We start from the raw sequence: 23,238 nt of genomic DNA, 5'->3' as shown, positions 1-23,238 counted from the left end.
GTGGAATTGAATATAAACAAAATTCCGAGTGAATAATTCCAAGGGAAAAATTGTTCTGGGGCCGGGTATCGATCCTGGCACCTCTGGTTGAACGTACCAGCGCTCTCCCAACTGAGCTACCCGGGAACTCCACCCGACACCGTCCCAACTTTTCCCTTTATATCCACACAACTCGCGTGGGCTGACGAAACGCCAGAGACCCACAACGAGTACACACAAACTCTGTGTGACTTGGAATTGTGGTTTTCTGTTAACGTACACAGTGACGTGGAGTTCCTGGGTAGCTCAGTTGGGAGAGCGCTGGTACATTCAACCAGAGGTCCCGGGATCGATACCTGGCCCCGGATCAATTTTTCCTTGGAAATTATTCAAATCTGCTTTACAGGGAGCTTCACCTGAAAGACTAGATTTGCAAAATTCCGAGTGTTTTATATGCGCAAATGTTTCGTCAAATCAGTTGATGGTGCCGATTAAACCAAAAATTTATTTAAAACTGCCGTTTTCAAATTCATACTTATGTCAGTCAGCATTTTTCTTTAGTGAAATCTAAAAAAAGAAACAGACTGCTGCATCTTGAAGATGATTTACGTGTTGGCCTGTCAATCATAAGGCCATGTATAGAGAAATTCTATGCAAGCACCAAGCACAGACTTCACATTAATTTAAATAGGTGAGTTTTCAAAAACGACAGTAAAAATCATTTATCTGACATCCAGTATAGACAGGTTGGATTTTTTGACACCCAGGTATTGTACCTTTATTTTTTTCTAAGGCCACTCAAGTTGCTGCTTGCTTGCCTTTTTTTTCCCCCTTCTTCTTTGATTGTGTGTTAACATCGACCTAACTACAACACTGGATGCCCGACACTACATAGATGTTATCAGTGCTTTATTTTCTGGCGGACCACGCTGAAATGGCATAGGTCTTGAAAGTCTTAGTTGGACGAAAAGGAGGTTACAAACGACAAAATTCCCGTGCAATGAACAGTAATCATCTCCCCGTTCATTATAAAATATTCTACATAGAGTTCCACCACTTTTTCTCTAGAAGAAAGCACTGGTTGTTATATTATTATTATTATTATTATTATTATTATTATTATTATTATTATTATTATTATTATTATTATTATTATGACTATTATTAAAAATAAGCAAATAAGTGGGTTGCGATATCGTGGGCATTCTGTAAAGTGTGTCGTCATTCAAAAAAGTTGGAAACTGCTACACTATGACATTCCTTCCATTATAAAAATGTGGCTTAGAAAATTTAAGGGCTGCTACTTTTGTAAATGGTACTGTTTTATAATTGAACAGTTTAGAGCGTGCTTGAAAGTCATGAGACTTTTTTTACATGCTGACTTGAGCAGGCGCGACAGTGAAACTGGTGACTCTCTTTGCAAACATTCTGTCTCAGCAACTATGTGCAGCATCAATTTCTTTGATTAATGAATGGTCTGGGGTAGAAAACTTCATAGTTATATTCTGAAGTTTGCTGTGGTTTTGTTTTCCCTGTCATTTTTCCTTTCCTCTCTTCCTGATTTCTTTTGGATCAAGTATTGATTGAAAGTATCTGCAGCTTCGGGTGAGAATTTGTTTTCTGCTTTAGGCACATTTGCTTCTTCGCAGATATCGCACCTGTCTTTTTTCGGTTTGTGAAAGAACAAATTGTACTCAGTGACAAATATTTTTCTGTAAATTATTCTTTCACAAATTCTTCACTTTTATTTTCTCTTTCTTCTTTTTACATTCTGTACATTTCAGAAATTGTTAGAGATGTTACATTAAATTCAATTACACTGATTCAATATGAAAAACTTATCAGATTACCAGGAAACAATTGGCATTCATACAGTCCTCTCTGTAGATTGAAAACTCAAAAAAGTTTCATATTCATGGTTCAAGAATTAAAACAGAAAATTAATATCCCGAATTTAAAAGAAAATTTACAAATTAAACCAAACCCTTTAACTCTATTACATATAGAATATAATCTAAATTTAACAGAAGAAATACTGGAATCGGAAGTAAACACTGAAATAATGAAACAATTGTTTTTAGAGACAATTGATATTAGGTACCCTCCACAAAACTGACTTCATTTATACTTGATCTCCAGAGAACAAGGTGCCGGTGCAGGTGTTACGTGCTGTCTCTTCTCACTTTATAGATCTCTTGGATATGGAACAACAAGTTTTGATGGAGAAATCATTGCAATAAGTGAAAGTCTCAGGAATCTTCTATGCCACGTCAGACTCCAAAGCAGCTATTCTATCAATCGTCTCTAAACACACACCTTCATCTCAAACAGCAGAAATAACTAAAATGCTCTCTCAATTAATATCACTCAATAAAAGAACTGTATTCCAATGGATACCATCCCATTGTGGAATCCTGGAAAACGAGAATGTGGATGCTTTAGCAAAGAAGGGCAGCACTGCTGCTTACAGACCTGTTACTAAATCTATGTTTTACTCTGTGAAAAGATTTATTAAATCTACATACTTAGACTTCAACAAACAAAATTTGATAACACAATCTCAAGGGAAAAAATGGAACTCTCTCTGCATCAAAATCCACAGTTAATTCCCGATTTACCAGGAAAATCGTCTGTAGCTGCATTTAGATTGGCAACAGGCCATGATTGTTTGGCCAAACACCTGCATAGAATTGGAATATATCAGTCCTCTAACTGCCCATTGTGCAACTCAAACCAAGAAATGGATTCGGAACACTTCAAAATCTATGCTTCAGTGGCTGACCATGATAATATCTTTGAAAAATATTGGAGTGCAAGAGGTCAAATGACTTTGTTAAACACCTGGCATTAGAAAACAACAACATTAAATTATTGAATAATTCTTACCTTTCAATGTTCTCTCTGTCTTTATGACCCACATCCTTGCTCTTGGTGACTTAAAATTCTTTAATATTGGAATGTTCATTGATGTTAATTACATTTGGGCTATTATTTGAAATGTAACATTCCTTTTCATCATGACTGCTTATACTATCTTCCCACTGAATATAAACTTTAATACTACAAAGGTGTATATAAAACATAGAATCATTCAACTTTAAAATCTCTAATATTATGTTATTACAGGGTTCTATGTATACATAGAACTTTGCAACTCAAAGAGAAGAAAAAATTCGACATACAACTTATTAGCATCAGCTGTTACGCTCATCCCATGGGTTCCTGTCATCTAGTAAAGATATTAGGAGGTAGATACCACTGCATAGATCCTTGCAACACTAAAAACTCAATTTTTTAATTTTCCTGACATAGAACCTTGTAATATTGGGTCAGTGATACGTATGTGTTTTTATAGCCCCTACATATGATAATTGAAAAATGAGTTCTATTCAGTTAATACGTAACATAAAACACAATAAAACATATTTAAATCTGTGTAAATGTTATTATAACATGTTTTATTGTGTTTTATGTTAAGTATTGACTGAATAGAACTCATTTTTCAATTAACATTGAACTTAACGGAACCAATATGCCTTTGAAATTCCCTACATATGAGTTATGCTCGTTGAGGCATACTCAATAAATGTAAAAAAAGTAGGCAAAATTAAAAGATTACACAAGACACATTTGCAGTTGTTCATAGTGAAAACATAAAGAAATACCGTACACAAGGCAGAGCCCATTTTTCATTATTATTATAATTGAAGAAGTACAGTACTGTTCTTTTATTATATCTCTGCCTATGTGCAAGTCACAGTTTGTGGTGAGGGGAAAGAGATATAGCAGAAGTACTGTAAGTATGCAATATTTTTTAATGATCTGACGACCACGACCAAGATAAGTCACTTGAAATTTACTGGTCACTCACTGGCAGAGATATAATAAAAGAACTGTATACAAGATTAGGCACAATTGAGAATTTTGTACAATTGCACAAATGAACTCTAGAAAGGCAAAATTAAAGAGACATGCTCTACACAAGAAAACACAAATTTTCAGTGGTTACTCCAATCAATATCTGACATAATTTGAATAAATTTTGTTGTAATATCTTCTCCTGTGCTCTTGATTTTTTTTCCCTAAAATGTAGTTTTTCCTAAGATAATTTACAAAATCCTTTTGCCTATTGTATTCTAGTAAGGACGTTTTAACGTGCCTCCAAGTAGGCCTATTTTCTATTGTATTTATATGAGCACCTGTAGTCTCGTTGACAAATTCGTCTTTGTGATTCACCGTTAAATGTCGATAACCGTGTTTCGATAAATTTTGATATCCTTTCCAGCAATCCAACATAATTTGCCTTCCTGGCGCAATCCATTCTTCGATAAGTCCAATAAGAGTATCTTCACATCTGTCATGCACAGCTACCAAAAAACAATTTCCACTTCCCATCTCGACTCCACCAAAAACCTATTGTCCTTCCACAAAATGACCTCGATTGTATTTACTTTTACCAATTTTTGATTCGTCAACCTCAACAATTTTACCAATTCTTCCAATTTTATATGTAACTCAATGTATTCAGCTATTACTTCTTCAATAAATTGTTTCAAGTCAGTGACTATATGGCTAGAAAAATAATATTCACTCATGAGTTGTGTATTAGTAATATAGTCATGCAGTAAATCATAAGTTAACAACATAATAATTATTAACAACATAGTAATTATTACTGGCATTGTTAATTTGCTCAGCAGAATCAGGATGTCTAGTATGCCTTATTAAATTCTTACAGCCACAAACCCTGTTCATTATTTTTTTATTACAACGCCATATGAAATCATCTCTTTTATCACTACATTTCTTTAAAGTTATTTAAACATTACTTTCCGCACATCATTTCATTCTTGATGAAGCAACAATCATACAAAAATGCATTGAATAAATTCTGACCCATAATTGGTAGTTTCGTTGTACCCGGTACTCATTACATAAGCCATTAATTCAGCCATTGCTGTATATTCATAAAAGATGCATATTTTCCCTGGACCAAAAATATTAAAAAAAACTGACTAAAATCACATCTAGTAACAAACTATTAAATTTCTATTCAGAAAGGAACCACTGTGTAAACACAAAAACGACTTATGTGACGAGTACTGGGTACTAGGAAACTATCTCATGATTAAATACATTAAAAATGCTCTATTTATGATACCATACTCTCCATGCATAGATATGCATTTCATACCTGCAGGCATTTTTTATTTGATCAAATTCTGATCCATTTTGAAATACAAGTCTGCAATATAAAACTATTAATTTAGAAGTTGGTAACATATTTTATATTGATTGTGACAACAATACACATCGATAGTAATATTCATACCATTTAACCAATCAGGAGGTTGGCCCCTATAATGCATCTGTTCCGAATGTTTCCTGATAGCAAAATTGCAGCAAAATATTCCAGTGCACATACAAAAACGAGTTGCATAATAAACTATTGTTTGGCATACCGGTACTTATCAAATTAACAGTTTGTAAAAACGATGATTGAACTTCCATTTTCTCTTGCTATTGACGGAAGTAACGATCTCGTGATGACAGTAGTAGTTTAATTGGTTCCCCGCTCATTTATTTATTTCCTATTGTTTCATAATTTCACTATTTCCAATGTTGATTATTAGTGTCTAATATTCCTTGTTGTTGTTGGTGTTATTGTTTCATGTAATTAGTTTAGTTACAATCACAAAATTCTTCTTTCCATTCATTTTTTTTTTATTTTATATATTTCACGTTACAACAGCTTATCACATGGTGTGTTCCATCTTTATATTTCACACCTGACAGTCGTTGATCAGTCAGACAGACTAGCCAGCATATAGATAATTATACAGTATGGACACTTCGCGTCGGTATCTTTGATGTAGCAGGAATGATTTCAATGACCTTCAAACCAGTTTGAGCGTGAGATTCTGCTTTCTCCCAGGAGTTGGCACTGACATCACACCAGCTAGCAGTTGACACAGCGGAAATATAACACATACAATTAATACATCTAGGTACCAGTACATTATGTACTCAAATAAAATAAATTGGATCGATGAAATAATAAATCCGTCATTAACTGTAATGTGTAGACTCTAGAGTTCCTTTGTAATGAGAGTTAGGACGTTGACCCCAACAACAATTAAAATATGTAATAATTTCATAGTGCTGAAAATGGAAAAACAAAACTCCTATGAGAAGTAAAACCATATACCTATATTAAATTGTATACAAATATTAAACGAATTTGATACATAATTTTATAAGGTATTATATTATTTTATAATATAATTTATTATATATAAAATATAAAAAATTATTATTACAACTAGTTTGTCACTGAGAAATAAGGGAAAGCTGTTAACTTGAATTTATTTGAAGCAAAGCGTTACTGGATTATACAATAAGGTAGGTGATGTTTGGATCCTGTGTCTCAATTCTATACTCAATTATTATCTTAGCATGTGTTCGATTACACTAACCTCTAGCACTTGAAAATGGACCTAATGCTGGTGCACAGAGAAACAAAACACAGGAAAATTCGCTGTGTCCATTCTTTGTAATCCCTATTTGCTTGGCTAGCTGTTTGTAATGATCCCTACAGTAGATTTTCACCTGAAGACGAAGAGAGATCCATTATTCGAAACGTTGTGTTATAATTTTGACAATTAGCAATGAAAAAAGTCCAAACAGCTCACCCATTGAACAATTCACCGTTGCTCTTCCCCCCTTCATTCAGATTATATAGATATCGTTGGTCTGCTTCCAGTTGTCAAAAGTTTTTCAATATTGCCTAACAATGATTGATAGATTCACAGGATGGCTTCAAGCACTCCCAATATCTGAAGTTTCTGCAGAGACTATTGTAGAAACATTCTTCAGGACTTGGCAGTGCACCTGCCACTATTACAACAGACAGGCACTCGCAATTTGAATCTGCTATTTTTCAAGCATTCTGTAATCTCATTGGCACTACAAAAATACGCACAACAGCTTTTCATCCCTCCTCAAACGGCATGATAGAGCACTGGCATAGATCATTGAAAGCCGCTATCGTGTGTCAAATGGGATCTAAATGCTGGGTCAACATCTTTACCAGTTGTCCTACTTGGATTATGCTCCAGCATCAATGAAGACTGTGATGTTTCGCCTGCAGAAATGGTTTATGGAACGATGCTAAGACTCCCAGGAGAGTTTCTTGTTGATGACCAAATTGAATTGTCGCAACAGACTTTTGCTGAAAAATGCAGACAGTTAATGCGCAGTGTCAGATCCGCCCCTGGTGCTCACCACTGTAAAAGATGAGCTTTCCAGCATCAGAGAAGACTGTGATGCTTCACCTGCAGAAATAGTTTAGCAAACGATGCTAAGACTCCCGGGAGAATTTTTTGTTGACGACCAAATCAAATTGTCGCAACGAGCTTTTGCTGAAAACACAGACAGTTAATGCGCACTGTCAGAGCCATCCCTGGTGCTCACCACTGTAAAAGAAGAGCTCTTCAGCAAAGGACCCCTTGTACCATCTTATGAAGGACCTTATAGAATTCTTTGTAGGATATCTGACTACATGTTCGAAGTAGATATTCACGGGAGTCCTAAATAAATTCCACAGAGAAACTTAAGTCAGTCTTTTATGAAGTTTTCTCTGGGGATGATGAGAACAAGACCTCCGATCATCAATGCGAGGTTCTTCAAATGCCCCACCATTCAGTATTTATCCTGGTGCAAGAAAAGTTTCGTGATTCAACATCACTGGAAGGGGAATACATGTAGGGTTCTGAAATCACAACTGAATAGTTTGTTTGTGTTAATTATACAACAGAGTGGGCCATGAAAGTTTAACTCTCTATGGCAACTAGTTGTTATTACTTGATAATTCTTACTGGGACTAAAACCATTCTTCAACTTTGATTCACTGATCAACAAAATTAAACATGTTTTTTGTTACAAGATAAAGAAAGGTGATTTTTGTAGCATTTTTCGTGCTGATTTCAGATCTGTTTACAAAATTTTTCTATCACCCAAGGTTTTTGAGTAATTATATGAAATGTAATTCAGACTTTTCTAGTAGGTGATACCTTGTAACATTTTACCTAAAATCAAATTTATTTGCCTAAAATGTCTGTGAAATAGAATTTAGGCTATACTTCGCTTGAGAAACATCTCTTTTGAGTGTCCAGCAGTAGTCTGACAGAATATTTAGCCTCCATTTTTCCTGGTAGCGACTTCCCATTTCAGAAAAATCCAGATGAAAACGATCCCCATGTTCGTGGCTCACTACCCAAAGCTTTTGAGGAAAGAAAAAATAGATGAGAATCCAAGAAGTTATTTTAAGAGATATGACACCCCATCACGTTATATTTCTGAATCAGCTCGCTGACAAGTTCTTTGTAATCTTCTGATGTGGTTCCCAGAAAATAACAGTCTTTTGAATGGCCCTTAAGTTCCCGGCATATCATTGGAATTGAAAAAGCCATATGAAGAGATCCTTTAGTTAATAGAATCGCATGCAGCACAACAGATTTCAGGGGCCCAGTTCTATTTTGCAATCAAAAGAACACTCGTAAGCTCTTTTAACGAGTGTAGTAAAATTCAAAGTTAACTAATCACAAACGTAACAAAAATTATTTGTGTGATTTATGTAGTATTTCGAGGTATGTTTCACTTTATCAGATACTTTTGCCACACTTAAAATTAGGACATAGAAATTACAGGTTATGAAACTTGTTTCATGACTGTAAGTTCCAACTCAACTGCGAATTAATACTAACTCTGGCAGCCTAATGAGGAATAAAATACATTTTTATGAATTCTGACTTCATAGTCAACAATGATCTAAAGTTATAGGTCAATTGTTAAAGCAATAAAATGAAATATTTGAAAATTTTCTTTCCATTAGCATGATAAGGACTATATATAGGCTAGCAATAAGCATTATAGGGGTCAATCTCCTTATTGGTTGAATGGTACGAATATTACTATCGATATGTATTGTTGTTATAATCGATATAAAATATGTTGCCAACTTCTAAATTAACATCAGTTTTATATTGTTGACTTGTTGCCTACTTCAAAATGGAAATAACGGCAGTAACAGTAAAATTTATTTTCCCTGGAGCAAAAGTATAATGGAAACTGACTAAAATCACATCTACTAACAAACTATTTAAATCATTTCATTCATTTTTTTAATTTGGTAGCATTTAATTCATATCGAATATCGAATACTAAAAACGATAATCGAACCATTACTTCCGCTGACCTTTTTTTTGCGTATAATGTGTGATGGGTGGCCCCTATAATGCACAAAACACAATGTAATAGTTATTTAGATACTAATGTCGTAACATTTCATTTTACAATACGAGATTTTGTCAAACAAGGCCGCAGGCCGAGTTTGATAACCAGTCTACTATTGTAATATGAAGTTACGACATGTGTATCGTACAAAGTTTTATCTGTTTTGATAAAAAAAATAATGTAAAATTGAATATTGTCTAAATGTATAATTTTTATTGCCAGCTATATACATTTGCTTTGTAGGTGATCGATTCATATAGAGGGCCTTGTACGAGAAACATTTGAAGCTATATACATTTGCTTTGTAGGTGATCAATTCATATAGAGGGCCTTGTACAAGAAACATTTGAAGAATATTATTATTATTGTCGGTATTGTCACCATGACTATTTATAAATATAAGTGTCAATGGCATTGCATTAACAGCTGTACTGATTTATTAATTCCAACAAAATCGCGACAGAGGTATGAAGAGGAATATAAGAAGTTTGAAGAGTGGCGTAAAAAAAAAAAATAGAGAATATTTCTGAAAAGTTTATGCTGGAATTATTTTTCAATGAAAAGTGAAAAGAAGAATCAAGTTCTTTGTGGATTCATTATTCTATGCTGCGGTGTACGATATCACTGAAGAAAAACGTGGACATCAGTAAGTAGACACAATTGTTAGCTTTTTAAAGCAAAAAAGTGAATTGTGAAAATTTTACTATTAATGTGTATAACAAATAAAAAGCTTACAAAGACAAGGATCCTGCTGATCCAAAGTTGCACTCGGGCATGGGTTCGATTCCAGCTTGTGCTCATTACTGGTAGTTTTTTCCGAGGTTTTCTCCAACCATAAGGCAAATGCGAATGTCAGGTACTCTATGGCGAACCCTCGGCCTCATCTTGCCAAATACCATCACTCTATTACCAATACAATCGATGCTAAATAACCTACTAGTTAATACAGGGTCGTTAAATAACCAACTATAAAAATTGCAGAGAGCAATCAGAGTAGTATAATGAAGCATTAATGGTTGAAGTGTTGATCAAAATTTTTTAGTGGTGGTGGTAACAGTATGTGTAAGAAAAGTAAATAGTTGGTGTACTATGGTTGATGTCTAAGAAAGTGCGAAGTTAATACAGTGCTAATAGTACCTCCCTCATGCCAATAACTCTGCTACAGAAAAGAATAATACAATTAACTTATGCCTTAATAAACTCTTGATTACCCTTCAGAACTGTTGTATTCAGGATTTAAAGTATCTGACTTCCATAAAATTTATAACAATGTATTATTGAATTTCGTACATAAAAACCGAAATATATTTAATTTATATTCACATAAATCAGTGATCTCAATTGATGCCCATAGGAGCAAGCGTGTGCTTTAGAGCTCATGAGAGCCTGAGCGCTTTACAGCAGAAAGGAAAGAGACAGATGAAAGAAGTAGTATATGCCGCTTGGTCGAGCTATGTTCAGGGATGGCCAGCACTGATTCAATAGATAAAGGGAAGAGAACTTATTAAAACTGTATCCGTGTTAATTTTTAGATTTGTCTGGAAGTATAAGTGCATTATAAATATGTAAGTTTTAATTTTAATATTCATTTTTCACAAGTTTGATTTTTTTGTTCAAAAGAAATATTTTCTCAACTTTCTTTATAGAAAAGTGAAATTTTCAGATATAGGCCTATTTATTTAGTAGCCTTGCAGAATGTTTTCGTTAATTTAATATACCGTAAATGCATATTACTGAAGAGAGTGTATTGAAAGCTATGAAAATATTCGCATGGAAATGAATTAACAAAGCAACTACTGTTACATCATAAGCAAAAGATACGTTCCCATGTGTTGTAAAAATGTCAGCTCTATAGCTTCAGCACATTTCGAGAAAATAATTTAATATTCTGATGATAGGAAGATGCTCACCAATATCACCTTAAAAGCATAATGCAATAAGAGTATTGTTATGGAATATTAGTTATACTTAAAGCATATACTGCACCTAGGTAACTTTGCTTTTATACTGTAATATTTTTTTGATTAGTTGATTGATTATTTTTATAGGGCTAAAGGTATCATCAATATCAATTACAACTTGTCATGTCATACTCAATCTCTTTTTTTGGGATATTTAGTACAGAATAGTTGTACTACTATGGAATTTATGTGAATATTCCTTCTTAACTCTTAATTATGTTATTAACATTTAAAAACAACTGCAATATTAAGAAATTGGTATTAGTACTTTTGTTTTACAGACAATATAGATAATATCAAACAGAAAGAAGCCATATAAAAATAACGACATAACGACATAAAATGTCACGTTCCGTTTGAAGTTTGTGCACCACTGTTTTCTTAATCCTACAGGCTGCTTATTCATATACACAACCCTTCCTCTTTCCATACTTAGCGCTTGATGTCCGCGCACGACGTCAAGGTCAGAAAAATGCGCTTGCTTTGACATCACTGACATAAATATAAAACCAAAAGATCAGAAAACATATATTATGCTTAACAGAACCTAACAGATGTAGCATATAATCACAGTAGCAACTTCGGTCCAAGGCTTTATAACATGATAACTTAATAGCTAAATTCCCAAATATACAATTTATTAATGCTCCTTATTTCAAAAAATCAATTAAAAATTGCTGTTTAGAGAGAAAATTTAAAGTTCAATTATTGTGATATGTTTTTTCTTCTTTTTTCTTTTTCTTTTTTTACTTTTTACTCTGTTATTTAATAAACTATCTTAACATTATGTGGAATGCCCTCTGAGCACGAGTATGTACTGGGGATGCTAGAATGTTTTTATATAAAAAAGCAATATGTATCTTTGTTCTACGAGGGCTATTCATAAAGTAGCCGTTTATTTTTTACAAACCTGTGAATGACGTTACAGAATTGGGTTACAATACGTTTGAAATTGTACACTCCAATTTATTTTTCCACACATTTTCCAGTCAATTGAGACACTTGTCGTAGCATTTGACGAGCTTTGAAATTCCGCAATCGTAGAATTCGGCCAACCTACGACGATGGTTTTCAACTCTTTGTCATTGTCAAGGCACTTCGAGCCAAGCCACGTCTTCATGTACATGAAGAGATGGTAATCGCTAGGCACCAAATCTGGGCTATAGGGAAGATAATCCAATAGTTGCCAGTTGAACTCTTACAGTTTGGTCGCAGTACAACGCGCTGTATGCAGCCGGGCGTTGTCATGCAGGAAAATCACTCCTGAGCTCAACATGCTGCGACGTTTGTTTTGAATGGCCCTTTTCAAGTTTGTTAGTGTGTTACAGTAACGCTCAGTGTTAATTGTGGCATTCCTCTCCAAGAACTCCATTAGCAAAATTCCTTTCCTGTCCCAGAAGACAGTTGTCATGAGTATCCTCGTGGAAAGTGTTTGACGACACTTTGTGGATTTTTTCGGGGAGTGAGTATGGTCCCACTGCATTGATTGAAGCTTTGTTTCTGCAGTCACATACCGCACCCAAGTCTCATCTCCTGTCACAATCTGATCGAGACCTTCTCTTTCGTAACGCTCAAGAAAGGACAGTGCTGCCCTCATCCGCTGAGCCTTTTGTTCCTCAGAAAGGAGTTTAGGCACCCATCTGCCAGAAAGTGTCAAGTAGCCCAAATCTTCGGTAATCACTTTGTACAGAAGAGTACGACTAATCTGTGGAAAATCCTCACTAAGCTCTGACATGGTGAACCTGCGGTTTGCTCTAACCTCTTCGTCAACCAAACGAATCAGATCTGCATTCACAATACTCGGTCGACCACTTCTCTCTTCATCATGGACATTGGTTTGCCCATTTTTGAACATACGGCACCATTGTCTTACACCACCTTCACTCATTACGTCTGGCCTATAAACTTCACAAAATTGGCGATGAATTTCACTGGCTTTACAGTTTTTGGCCACAAGAAATCTTATTACAGAAAGTACCTCACATCTGGCGGGACTTGCTATTGCAGCACACATTTTGACAGCACGTGGCTCAGAGAGGAACAAAGACACGACCTTGACTCTACCGCTGCTCGACGCGTACTGCTTCAAGGTACACTCCACTGCAAGAGCTGCGCCACTATCTCTGTTGTTACACACGCTATATGAAAACGGAAGTTACTTTATGAATAGCCCTCGTAGCAGTAAAGTATTATTATTATATTGTTGTTTCAGTACATCACTGCCACTTCTTATGAATGCCATAGTGTATTTTTGGTCTAGAGTAAGGTGACCAGATTTCCAAAATAAAAAAAGAGACATTTATTAAAGTTGACATGAATCAACATTTTATCTAAACATTCATTATTAGCCTAATTGTGTTTATATAATGTCAGTGAGCAATATGGTCCAGTTTTATTTATTTTAAAGTAATAAATAGTACTCTGTTTACAATAACTAGGTTATAATAATTACGCAAGTATGTAATAGAGTAGTATGGATACTTGGCTTAAGTCATTGTTGACAATTTTTTATGTTGCAGCTAGTCTGAATTAAATAGGTTAACTTATCTGTTTAAAAATACTTCAGGTTAATTGGACCTTACAATCATATTCATGTCACTGTATTCTGAACTTGTTTCGTAACAAAATTTTTTGCCTCATATTACCTTTTAACCAGTGGTGATATTCAAGAAATTTAACACTAATTCACTCATGTGTACCTATGTTAAACATATATGGTATATGTCCATGGTAATTGCAAATATTACTGAGAAATAATAAGTATTTTAACATTCTCCATGAAGATCAACTGTACAATCTGCATCATATTTCTTTGATGAGTGAATTTGCTGTAGAAGTGTTGGCCTTTCCTTCAAGAAACTATAAAAGTCCATGCAAGACACATTTTTGAAATTACATTTTGTGATTATGGTTTTAACTGCAAACTGACTCCTTTCGTCAGACTACATTGAATTCAATAACGAAAACAATCTTTCTGATGATGCATTGGTACCAGGTATTCCTAACACAAAATTTACAATCTGCATTATGTTTGTAAAACTAAGTTAATGTATTTGGAGAAAGTTCCACAACACAGAACTGCACGCATTGTATTCTTCACCTTACATAATTAGGAACATTAAATCCAGACGTTTGAGATGGGCAGGGCATGTAGCAAGTATGGGCGAATCCAGAAATGCATATAGAGTGTTAGTTGGGAGACCGGAGGGAAAAAGACCTTTAGGGAGGCCGAGACGTAGATGGGAGGATAATATTAAAATGGATTTGAGGGAGGTGGGGTATGATGATAGAGACTGGATTAATCTTGCACAGGATAGGGACCGCTGGCGGGCTTATGTGAGGGCGGCAATGAACCTTCGGGTTCCTTAAAAGCCATTTGTAAGTAAGTAAGTAAGTAAGTAAGTTAATGTATTTATCTTTCATAATAAAATAAAAGAAAAATAAATATCTTAATGATAATTTAGGGAAATGCGATGCCATTTAAAAAAACGAGACGTTTGGAGCACCGAGCATACTTTTCTCAGGAGCTGCGAAAGGGTATCTGTCGGATACTGGGGGGAGAGCCATTAATCCTTCCCATTGAAGGCTTCAAGGAACCAACCTGGACAAATACCCAATGTCCCATCCCTTCCCGTGGTGCAGCTGTTAGTAAGCATAATTTTACGAGCTGAACTAAAGGGAGGGGCTACTCATCAATTAGCACTGGTCAGCTTGATGAGTTAATGACTGAATTTGGTATAATTTTCCTCTATTCAATACCTAATTCCGTCTTTACTCTTTCCTATCCAGTCCTCTGACTGAATTCTTACTTTCTTCAACCCCGACGGCTTTAGAGCATTCAAGGCCTAGGGGTTCATTTCCCTTTCCTTCCTCCTCTTTCTACTTTTCTGTTCCTAGTGCTGACCTGCTATGGCACTAAAATCGTCCTCCAGTGGCTTAAGGAGGGAAAGCTGGTGATCAACAAGATCTCCCAGCTAGGTCCAATGGACCCGTCGACCAACAGCAGGTGTGGTCCTCCAGACATTCTGGGGGTTGTGTGTGAATGAAGTAGCCACCAAAACGTTAAAATATTGTGTTCACTTAAATCGGCTAGAACTTGCCATTTTCAAATATTGAAGTGCAAGAGGTCAAATGACTTTATTGTCAAATGCCTGGCATAGAAAACAACAACAACAACAACATATACTTTTCTCGGGACAGGGGACAAGAAGCTGAAAAAGGGGACAATTCCGTTGAAAATGGGGCATCTGGTCACCCTAGTCTAGAGAAAATATGAATACTTTCTTACGAAAACATTCCTATTATTTACAAGTATTATTGTAAAAGAAGTGTATTTTCCCTGGACCAAAAATACAATATGGCATGCTAGAAAGTGGCGGTGATGTGCTAAACATTTAATGTTAAACTAACTTTATGTAACAGTAGATGATATAAAGTACTCTGCATATATATTCTGTACCGGTACTAGCGTGATACATTGCGATTTTCCTTTATTTATAGCTGCTTATTATTACCTTATTTACTATTTTTCATAATAAAATTTTGAAATTTGTAGTTATTAGGAGAGAGAACCAAATGTTAGGAAATTAGAATATCACCACTGCATTTATACATATCTGCTTTCGTTATTCCTGTGGTTTCCTTTAGTTTTGCTTTCTCCCCTCAGAGAGATGTAAGAATGACAGTCATTTTCTTGTGGTATTCCTCAAAGTTTTGTTGGAATTCCTTAGATATTTTGCATTCTACAGAATTTCTTTTATTATTCATTAAAGTGCCATAATTTTGAAAATTGTACAAGTTTTAAATATTTAGGTACAATGATTACAAACAATAATGATATATCCTCAGAAATAAAGACAAGAATAATGGCCGGTAATAGGTGCCTGTTTGGGCTTGGAAAACTATTTAAAATCTGTTCATTATCCAGATCTGCAAAGAAAATAATTTATAAAACTATTCTAAGACCAGTGATTACATATGCTAGCGAAGCTTGGGTTTTAACAAGAAATAATGAAAATATGCTAGCAGTTTGGGAAAGAAAAGTCCTGAGAAAGATGAAAATGGTCAGTTTAAAGTAGAACAAATAAAGAACTAGTGGAACTGCATGGAGAACCAAGTATAGTTTCCTTCATTAAGAAAGACAGACTTAGATGGTTGGGACATCTTGAACGTATGCCAGAAGGCCGACTACCTAAACGGGCATTATATGGACAGCCAGGAGGATTAAGGAAGAGAGGAAGACCAAGGTTGAGGTGGCTTCAGGATGTGGAGGATGATCTGCGGAGAGTTGGATGCAAGAGATGGAGACAATGGGCTCAAGATAGAGATGAATGGTTTCTAATGATTAAGGAAGCCCAGGCCCTTCATGGGCTGTAGTGCTAATAATGAATGAATGAATTCATTAAAGTGTGTTGTATTTTGTTCAATGCACTCTATGTTCACTGTTGATGAAGACTGAAATAAAGGTTATATGCACAACCACACTTAATGCAGTTCGAGCATGCTAAACCCCTTTTGATGTCACGGCAAAAAACCGACGAACTATGGAACACAGCAGTTCAAGTAAGACAGGATACACACCAGTCGATACAGACACATGAAGCAGAAAGCATGGAACATTAAGCATGCATCAAATGAGAATAGGTGCTACTAGTCAGGCCAGATAATGCAAGACACAAACAACATAATGCATGTGCCCTGCATCATAACCAAGATAAAACATGCTGATTCTTTGTGTCGTACTTCATGCAACCTGGCCACTACAGCCCAGAGTTCAGTTGTCAGTGTACACTTTCCGATCATCATGGACTACCAGAAATTTAATGTGATGGAGAGGTATCCAGTTATTTACGACTATACAGGAGCAGATTATTCAAAGAAGAATCTCATAGATAAAATTTGGGCAGAGATAGCTGCAGAAGTAAAACATAAACTGAAACAGGATTGTCCGGGAAAGTAGCTATTTAGTTCTCGTATATGTATTCAAAGTTTAAGGTGGATGGATGGGGTCTCTAAAGATCTTGAAATTATGGGAGTGAGAGGATGGACTAACATGGTAAAGGACAGAGTAAGATGGAAGGCTGTTCTTAAGGAGGCCAAAACCCACCTCGTGTTGTAGTGCTAACTAATGATGATGATGAGATGCATTCATTCATTTATTTGTTTTAAAATATAAATCTCCACTTAAATATAAATATCCCGCTTCATAATAAGTTTTATTAAGTCACTGGGAATTAATTGCAAGGAAGAGCTATGCTAGACTTAAAAAAATAAGAAACTGACCTATCCCTCGTATAGACACTTTCATCTGTAGGTCGGTCATCATACAGTGTGCGGAAATTATTTCGAACTACTGTGGCATCAAAGTCTGGAATATTTTCCACTGTAGGTTGGCACATTTTTCTTTCTCTTCTTTTCACAAAGTTGTGCAGAATACGTGCACACTTGATAATGATACCTACAGTTTCCAATTGACAGTTAAATGCTGTGTCCAGGACTTTAAATATAGCACATAACATCCCAAATGCACATTCTACATTCTTTCTAGCCCAGGATAGCATATAGTTAACAATTCGTCACTCCTTTGTCAATATGATCTTGGGCAACGACCGCATCATATGCTTCAACAAGGGAAATGTCTCATCAGCGAAATAAAAAGAAAGTTTAGTTTATCTTGTGTTCGTAATGAGCAGCACAGCACCAACTAGTGTTGCCAACTCTCCCGTATTTAGCCCCAATTTTTAACAGTCTCCCAACTTCCGTATTTTTCTTCTCTTCGATCCTTTTTCTCCCTTATTTTTGCATAATATAAAAATTTATTTGAAACGTTTAATTTTTATATGGTTGAAGATGATTTATATGATGGATTCTGTTGTTCCAGAGATGCACTGAAATGTGCAGCTAAGCTTATACAAAGAGTGTTTTCTTTTATGAACAGTAAGTGAACATATATATACATACATTCATATATGAGGTCTCGCCATCCTCAATGAATAATCGAGACTACTATGTTTTGTTAGTAGTCAACATGTAGATACCTATTAATTTTGAGAAAAATTCGTTCCAGCACCAGGAATCGAATCCAGGACCTCTCAACTCTGCGTGCTGAGCGCTCTTTCCAACTGAGCTATGCCGGGACACAATCCATGGTGCCAGCCGAACTCTCCTCATTATATCATCAATGGCCTACTACCTGCATTTTAGACATATACCGGTAAGTCTATATGCAGGAGCACATATTTAAATGACTTTATGGCCAATTTTAACAAGCTTTTTTTAATACTGTTAACATTGATATATACCTGTACTCAGATATGAAGTCTCGCAATCCTCAGATGTTCGAAAAAGGAGCGCGACACTTTAATCAAATCAGAACTGCAAATCACAGTCAACTTCAATTACTCATGTAGGAAATTTTTACAATTTGTTTGAAACTATTACGCTAGGTAAAATATCTCAAAATACTTTAATTTAAGCCTAACTGCCAAAATGTAGAATAAAATTGTTTTTAGTGCCGCTAACTGAATTGAATAATTTTTCAATTTTTTATGTCAAATATTGTAGACCACTTAGTCTCCCGTATTTTCTTCAAAAATAGTTGGCAACCCTAGCACCAACACTATTTCTACCCAAGTCTTCAACAGAAATCAGAGTGAAAAGTCCATGTGCTTGTGTAATACTCATACATGTTTTCCATCTATTAGGAATATTCACAGTTTGTCATATCTTCAAACGATTCTTTGGACATTCTATAATATTCTGCGAATTTGTCTGGATGCTGTGCTAACTCTACCAATAAAAAACACTACAAGCACCACCATTTTCAACGTTTTGGACCAATGAATCCAAAACCTATGCCTTTATCTTCGCATTCTTATTACTGACAATAGCAGAAGATCTCCATCTCATGACTCCACACTGAATGGCTCATTAAAACAAATAACATGGCGTTATGTGTCACGCTCCATGTGCCATGCATCATGTTTCTTGCATCATCCAGTGTGTAACGTGCAGGGGCGAATCTAGCTACTTGGCGCCTCTAGGCAGAGAAAAATATTTCCGTCCCTTATTTCGCCCTATATGCGTCATTTGTATCAACTGAAATAATTGATTCCGTGTCATTATTACTGAACGTTTCCAATATCAGAAACACCTGACTCAGATAAACCACATACTCCACTATTTTCGGTATCTACTGTTCACCACATTATTACATTCTGATGTATCTGGACTCGAACTGGACCAAGCTGGCTATGTTTGTTTTTTAAATAACACATATTTTTACACTTTTTCTCACAATTTCCTCTCTTTTTATTGCCTTGTATTTTGCGAGTTTCCGGTATTGTTGTTTAGTCAACTGTTCGAAGACAGTCTGGACCCCACAAGTGACACCATCAAGGCATCACTCATAAGGCAACTAGGCCAGGAGATAATTGGGTTGGTTGACCAGTTCCTTTCCCCCTCCATTGCATACATCGCTGACTAGCTACATATTACACTAATCAGATTTTAGATGCAGTTCTTCCTCTGACACATATCATCAAGTGAGATGTACTGTCTGATAATAGATTTACATATCAGCCGGAACCTCAATCAGAGGTGTTTCTGGTATTGAGAACCACTGAGATTTTTCCGACTGTCACTCATTATAATGAATATTAAAATATAAATCACCTAGGTACGAAACAACTGCACTCTCTACTGTTTCGAATTAAACTGAACTCCCAAGCGTCCGGCTGACTGGCCATAATGACTGACGGTATTTTCTTTGAATTTAAGTCTGAATGGGGATTACTGAGTGTTGATACTGGCTGCTCTTATGACAGAGTTAGCGACGTCTCTCATCAGTTCATCACAAAGCTTATATTGCGAGCAACGAGATTTGCCTTCCTAACGTATCATAATATAATACCATAAGTTCTTTAATGTTATTATGTGACACTCTCACGGTGAGAGGGCATAACATTGAAAAAAGTGCTATGATTGCATTGTGACACTAATATTGAAAAACTGTAATTTTTCCTTGGCAGACTGTTGATTAAATTTGAATTGATTGTTGCCAATATTATTGATATCTTTTTCATTGTGTGTTTAAGTTCACATACTCTTTTAAAGAGTTATGAATAAAATTTAAAAAAAATATTTAAAAAAATTATCAGTAATAGCTTAAAAGCCGTCCCCTCAAATCTGTCACCCTAGGCAGCTGCCTAGTCTGCCTACATACGCCCCTGGTAACGTGCCTAATCGATTTTATTCAAGCTACAGACTCAGGTTGTGCACCCAAGTTACAAAGTATAGCCCACATAGGAATGTGACATGTTTACAGCATGAACTTCGATTGCAAGTCTGGTTGCAGTGTAATGTTTACCTTTCTGAATGTTGCATATTTTTATATGAATGTTGTACTTATATTGTACAGGTGATATATTGTTGTTGGTCCAGTCCCTAGGCACTTGACAATAAGTCAATCGCTGTCTTGCACCCCAATATTTTTGTATGATGTTACCTTGTTAGCAATGTTTTGCATCCCTTGATGTGTTCGATGTTCATTTCTTCATTTGCATCACACAATACCGTACACGGGCTGATGTATGGGAAATTCCTATCCTGTGCAGGTGGCTTGTCAAACAGTCGTGACCTGACTTGTTATCAACCTGATTTATGAGGCCCTTGAGGGATTATCTTGGGGTTAACTATTCAAAATTTCCAGGTAGTATCATTTGCTCCATCCGAATTTTATTGTTTTGGGCAGATCTGAATTTACTTCTGATTAGTTGTTTTACAGAATAATTGTTATTGAATTGTTGTAAAATTTCAGTTTTCTTTTTAGCCAAAAGCCTACTGTTTCATTTCTTTTATGTCACAATGGGAAGGAAACAACTTTTTTTTTTTCTGTAGTTTAGTTAGATAATGCATCTTTTTTAAATCTTATAGGCTATTTTAGCCTTTTTCGTGATCTGTTGTAAGATTATAGTCTGTATGGCTGTATAGAAGTGCAGAAATGAAAACTCCTAAGACCTTTGGTCGGATATACTTTATATGATCACTAGGCCTGTGACAATGAAGCATGTGTACAGTGAAAGAAAGCCAACTCACTCCAGGATATAGGTACACAGAGTACGCAGCACTCTGTACTGTACAGTCTGCAGAAGAGAATAATACATACATCTCTCTGAATGGTGTCTAACCTCCTCTGCTGTTCGGGCGAGATAAGTGATGTATACCATCTTTCTGTATGTTTACTGCCTTTAACATATTGGATGCTGCATTTGTAACAACCAGAAGTACCTTGTCATGCTCTATACCTGAAGGCCATAATAATTGCTTTGCATGTTGAGAAACCCTACATATTGTAGAATTGTTCACAGCATTTATCACAACACACGACAGTGAAAGTCTGTGTTCTAGTTGTTTGGGAAGAAACATCAGATTCATCTCACACCTGAAAAGAAGAGTTTGAAATGTTGTACCTCTCAGCGATAATAATTCCAAGCTATATGCGTAACTCAGTGCTTAGTATTTATGAATAGGGATTGGATTTCTGTGACAAGTCATATTTTTATCCCAGTCTCTTTTTATAAGCTTAACTTAAATTAAACATATTTCTAGCTTTTCTAAACATGTCACAGTGTTTATTGATATGTTGTTGTTGTTGTTGTTGTTGACCAATACTAAGGATCTTAGATTTCTTCCATTCTCCTGCGGGCGTCCCAATAGTATTTGGTGAGCTGCGATGGTAAATCACATCTAATTTCTTTATTGCTAGCAAATGTTCTTTATCCACGATGGAGCTCTGATTTCTACAGAGGGTGCACTGTGGATGCTGGTAGATATTAATTCGATGTAGATGAGAGGCGAGACAATCATGTTCAGTTGTTAAGCAAAATATAGCAACAGCCTTTTTTGGTGGTAAATCTGGGATGTTATTACTGTCTAGTAGAATGTTCCAAGGTTTGCCTTCGCTTTTCTTCAGGAATTCCTATTTGTAAAAGGACTGAACTATATGTTTGATCCTGACTTTTGAGGCATGAAAAGAGATTGTATTATTTTGAGTTCGTCTGATGTTTGTTCCTTTTTTGCCCAGGAAGTCAGCTTTCTCATTACCTACTATTCCAGCCTCATGGTCTAGTGGTCAGAGATTCTGGCTATAGTTCATGAGGTCCCGGGTTCGATTCCCGGTTAGAGCACAGGAATTTTTCCTTAAAGGGGATTATTCCTGTGTTCGTCCATGGTCTGGAATTTAGGTTAAGTTTAGATTTAAGACCTCTCCTGGCACCACATTATCATAATCATCCTATCACATCATCGGGGTAATGTAACTCCGCCTTCCAGGCGCCCCAACCTCAGAAGTGGGTTACAACTAAGCCATGGCCAGGAGAGAAGACCAGAAATGTCGACAGACAACCTGGTGGCATTGGATTAAAAAAAAACTATTCCACAGTGTGAGGGTATCCATTGAAAAACTACCTCTTTACGAGCCCTTGTAGCATTTTACGAGTCTGTTTTCTGGAGGACTTGACGTTAGTCCTTGGAGTCTAGATTTATAATCACTAAGTATAACCACTTTGTTAAATTTATGTATGTGATGAAAAATCTGTTTCAGGGCTTCTAATTCACCATCATAATGAGTGGACAGTGTTCCAAGAGATGTGTGAGAGCTAAAAATGTCACTGTAGATTCCTGCTGCAGCATTACTATGTTTATCAAGCAGAGATCCATTTGTATAAATATGAAACCATTCAGATTTTGGATATCTTGTACATGTGGTTTCAATCGCTAATGATTTTAATACTGATTGGTCGATGTCACGTTTTGCAGTGATGTATTGTATCAGATCATTTTCACATTTAATTTCAGGCAGAGAGAGTGGGTGAACTGGGAGTAGAATCATTTCTATGTTATCAGTTGTTTGTACATTGTATTTACTTTGTAATTTATAAATATCCTGGAAGAAGCCAGATTGTGTTTTGAGTTTCCGTTAAGAATTTTTATACTTCCTCTAAAA

General features: G+C 35.7%; 1 protein-coding gene across 1 annotated transcript in view; it reads left to right on the top strand.

Moving 5' to 3' along the window:
• The window catches only part of LOC138693964 (CD2 antigen cytoplasmic tail-binding protein 2 homolog), an 81,141-nt gene that overhangs the window by 35,840 nt on the left and 22,063 nt on the right, over nt 1-23,238 (top strand). The window contains exon 2 of the mRNA XM_069817705.1: nt 18,301-18,447. Within this exon, the coding sequence (XP_069673806.1) occupies nt 18,415-18,447 (33 nt within the window). The 5' untranslated portion in view covers nt 18,301-18,414. The remainder of the gene's footprint in view (nt 1-18,300; nt 18,448-23,238) is intronic.

The sequence above is a fragment of the Periplaneta americana genome, unplaced genomic scaffold, assembly GCF_040183065.1.
Source record: "Periplaneta americana isolate PAMFEO1 unplaced genomic scaffold, P.americana_PAMFEO1_priV1 scaffold_28, whole genome shotgun sequence".
In the NCBI taxonomy this organism is placed as follows: domain Eukaryota; kingdom Metazoa; phylum Arthropoda; class Insecta; order Blattodea; family Blattidae; genus Periplaneta; species Periplaneta americana.
This window is presented reverse-complemented; position numbering and strand designations above follow the sequence as displayed.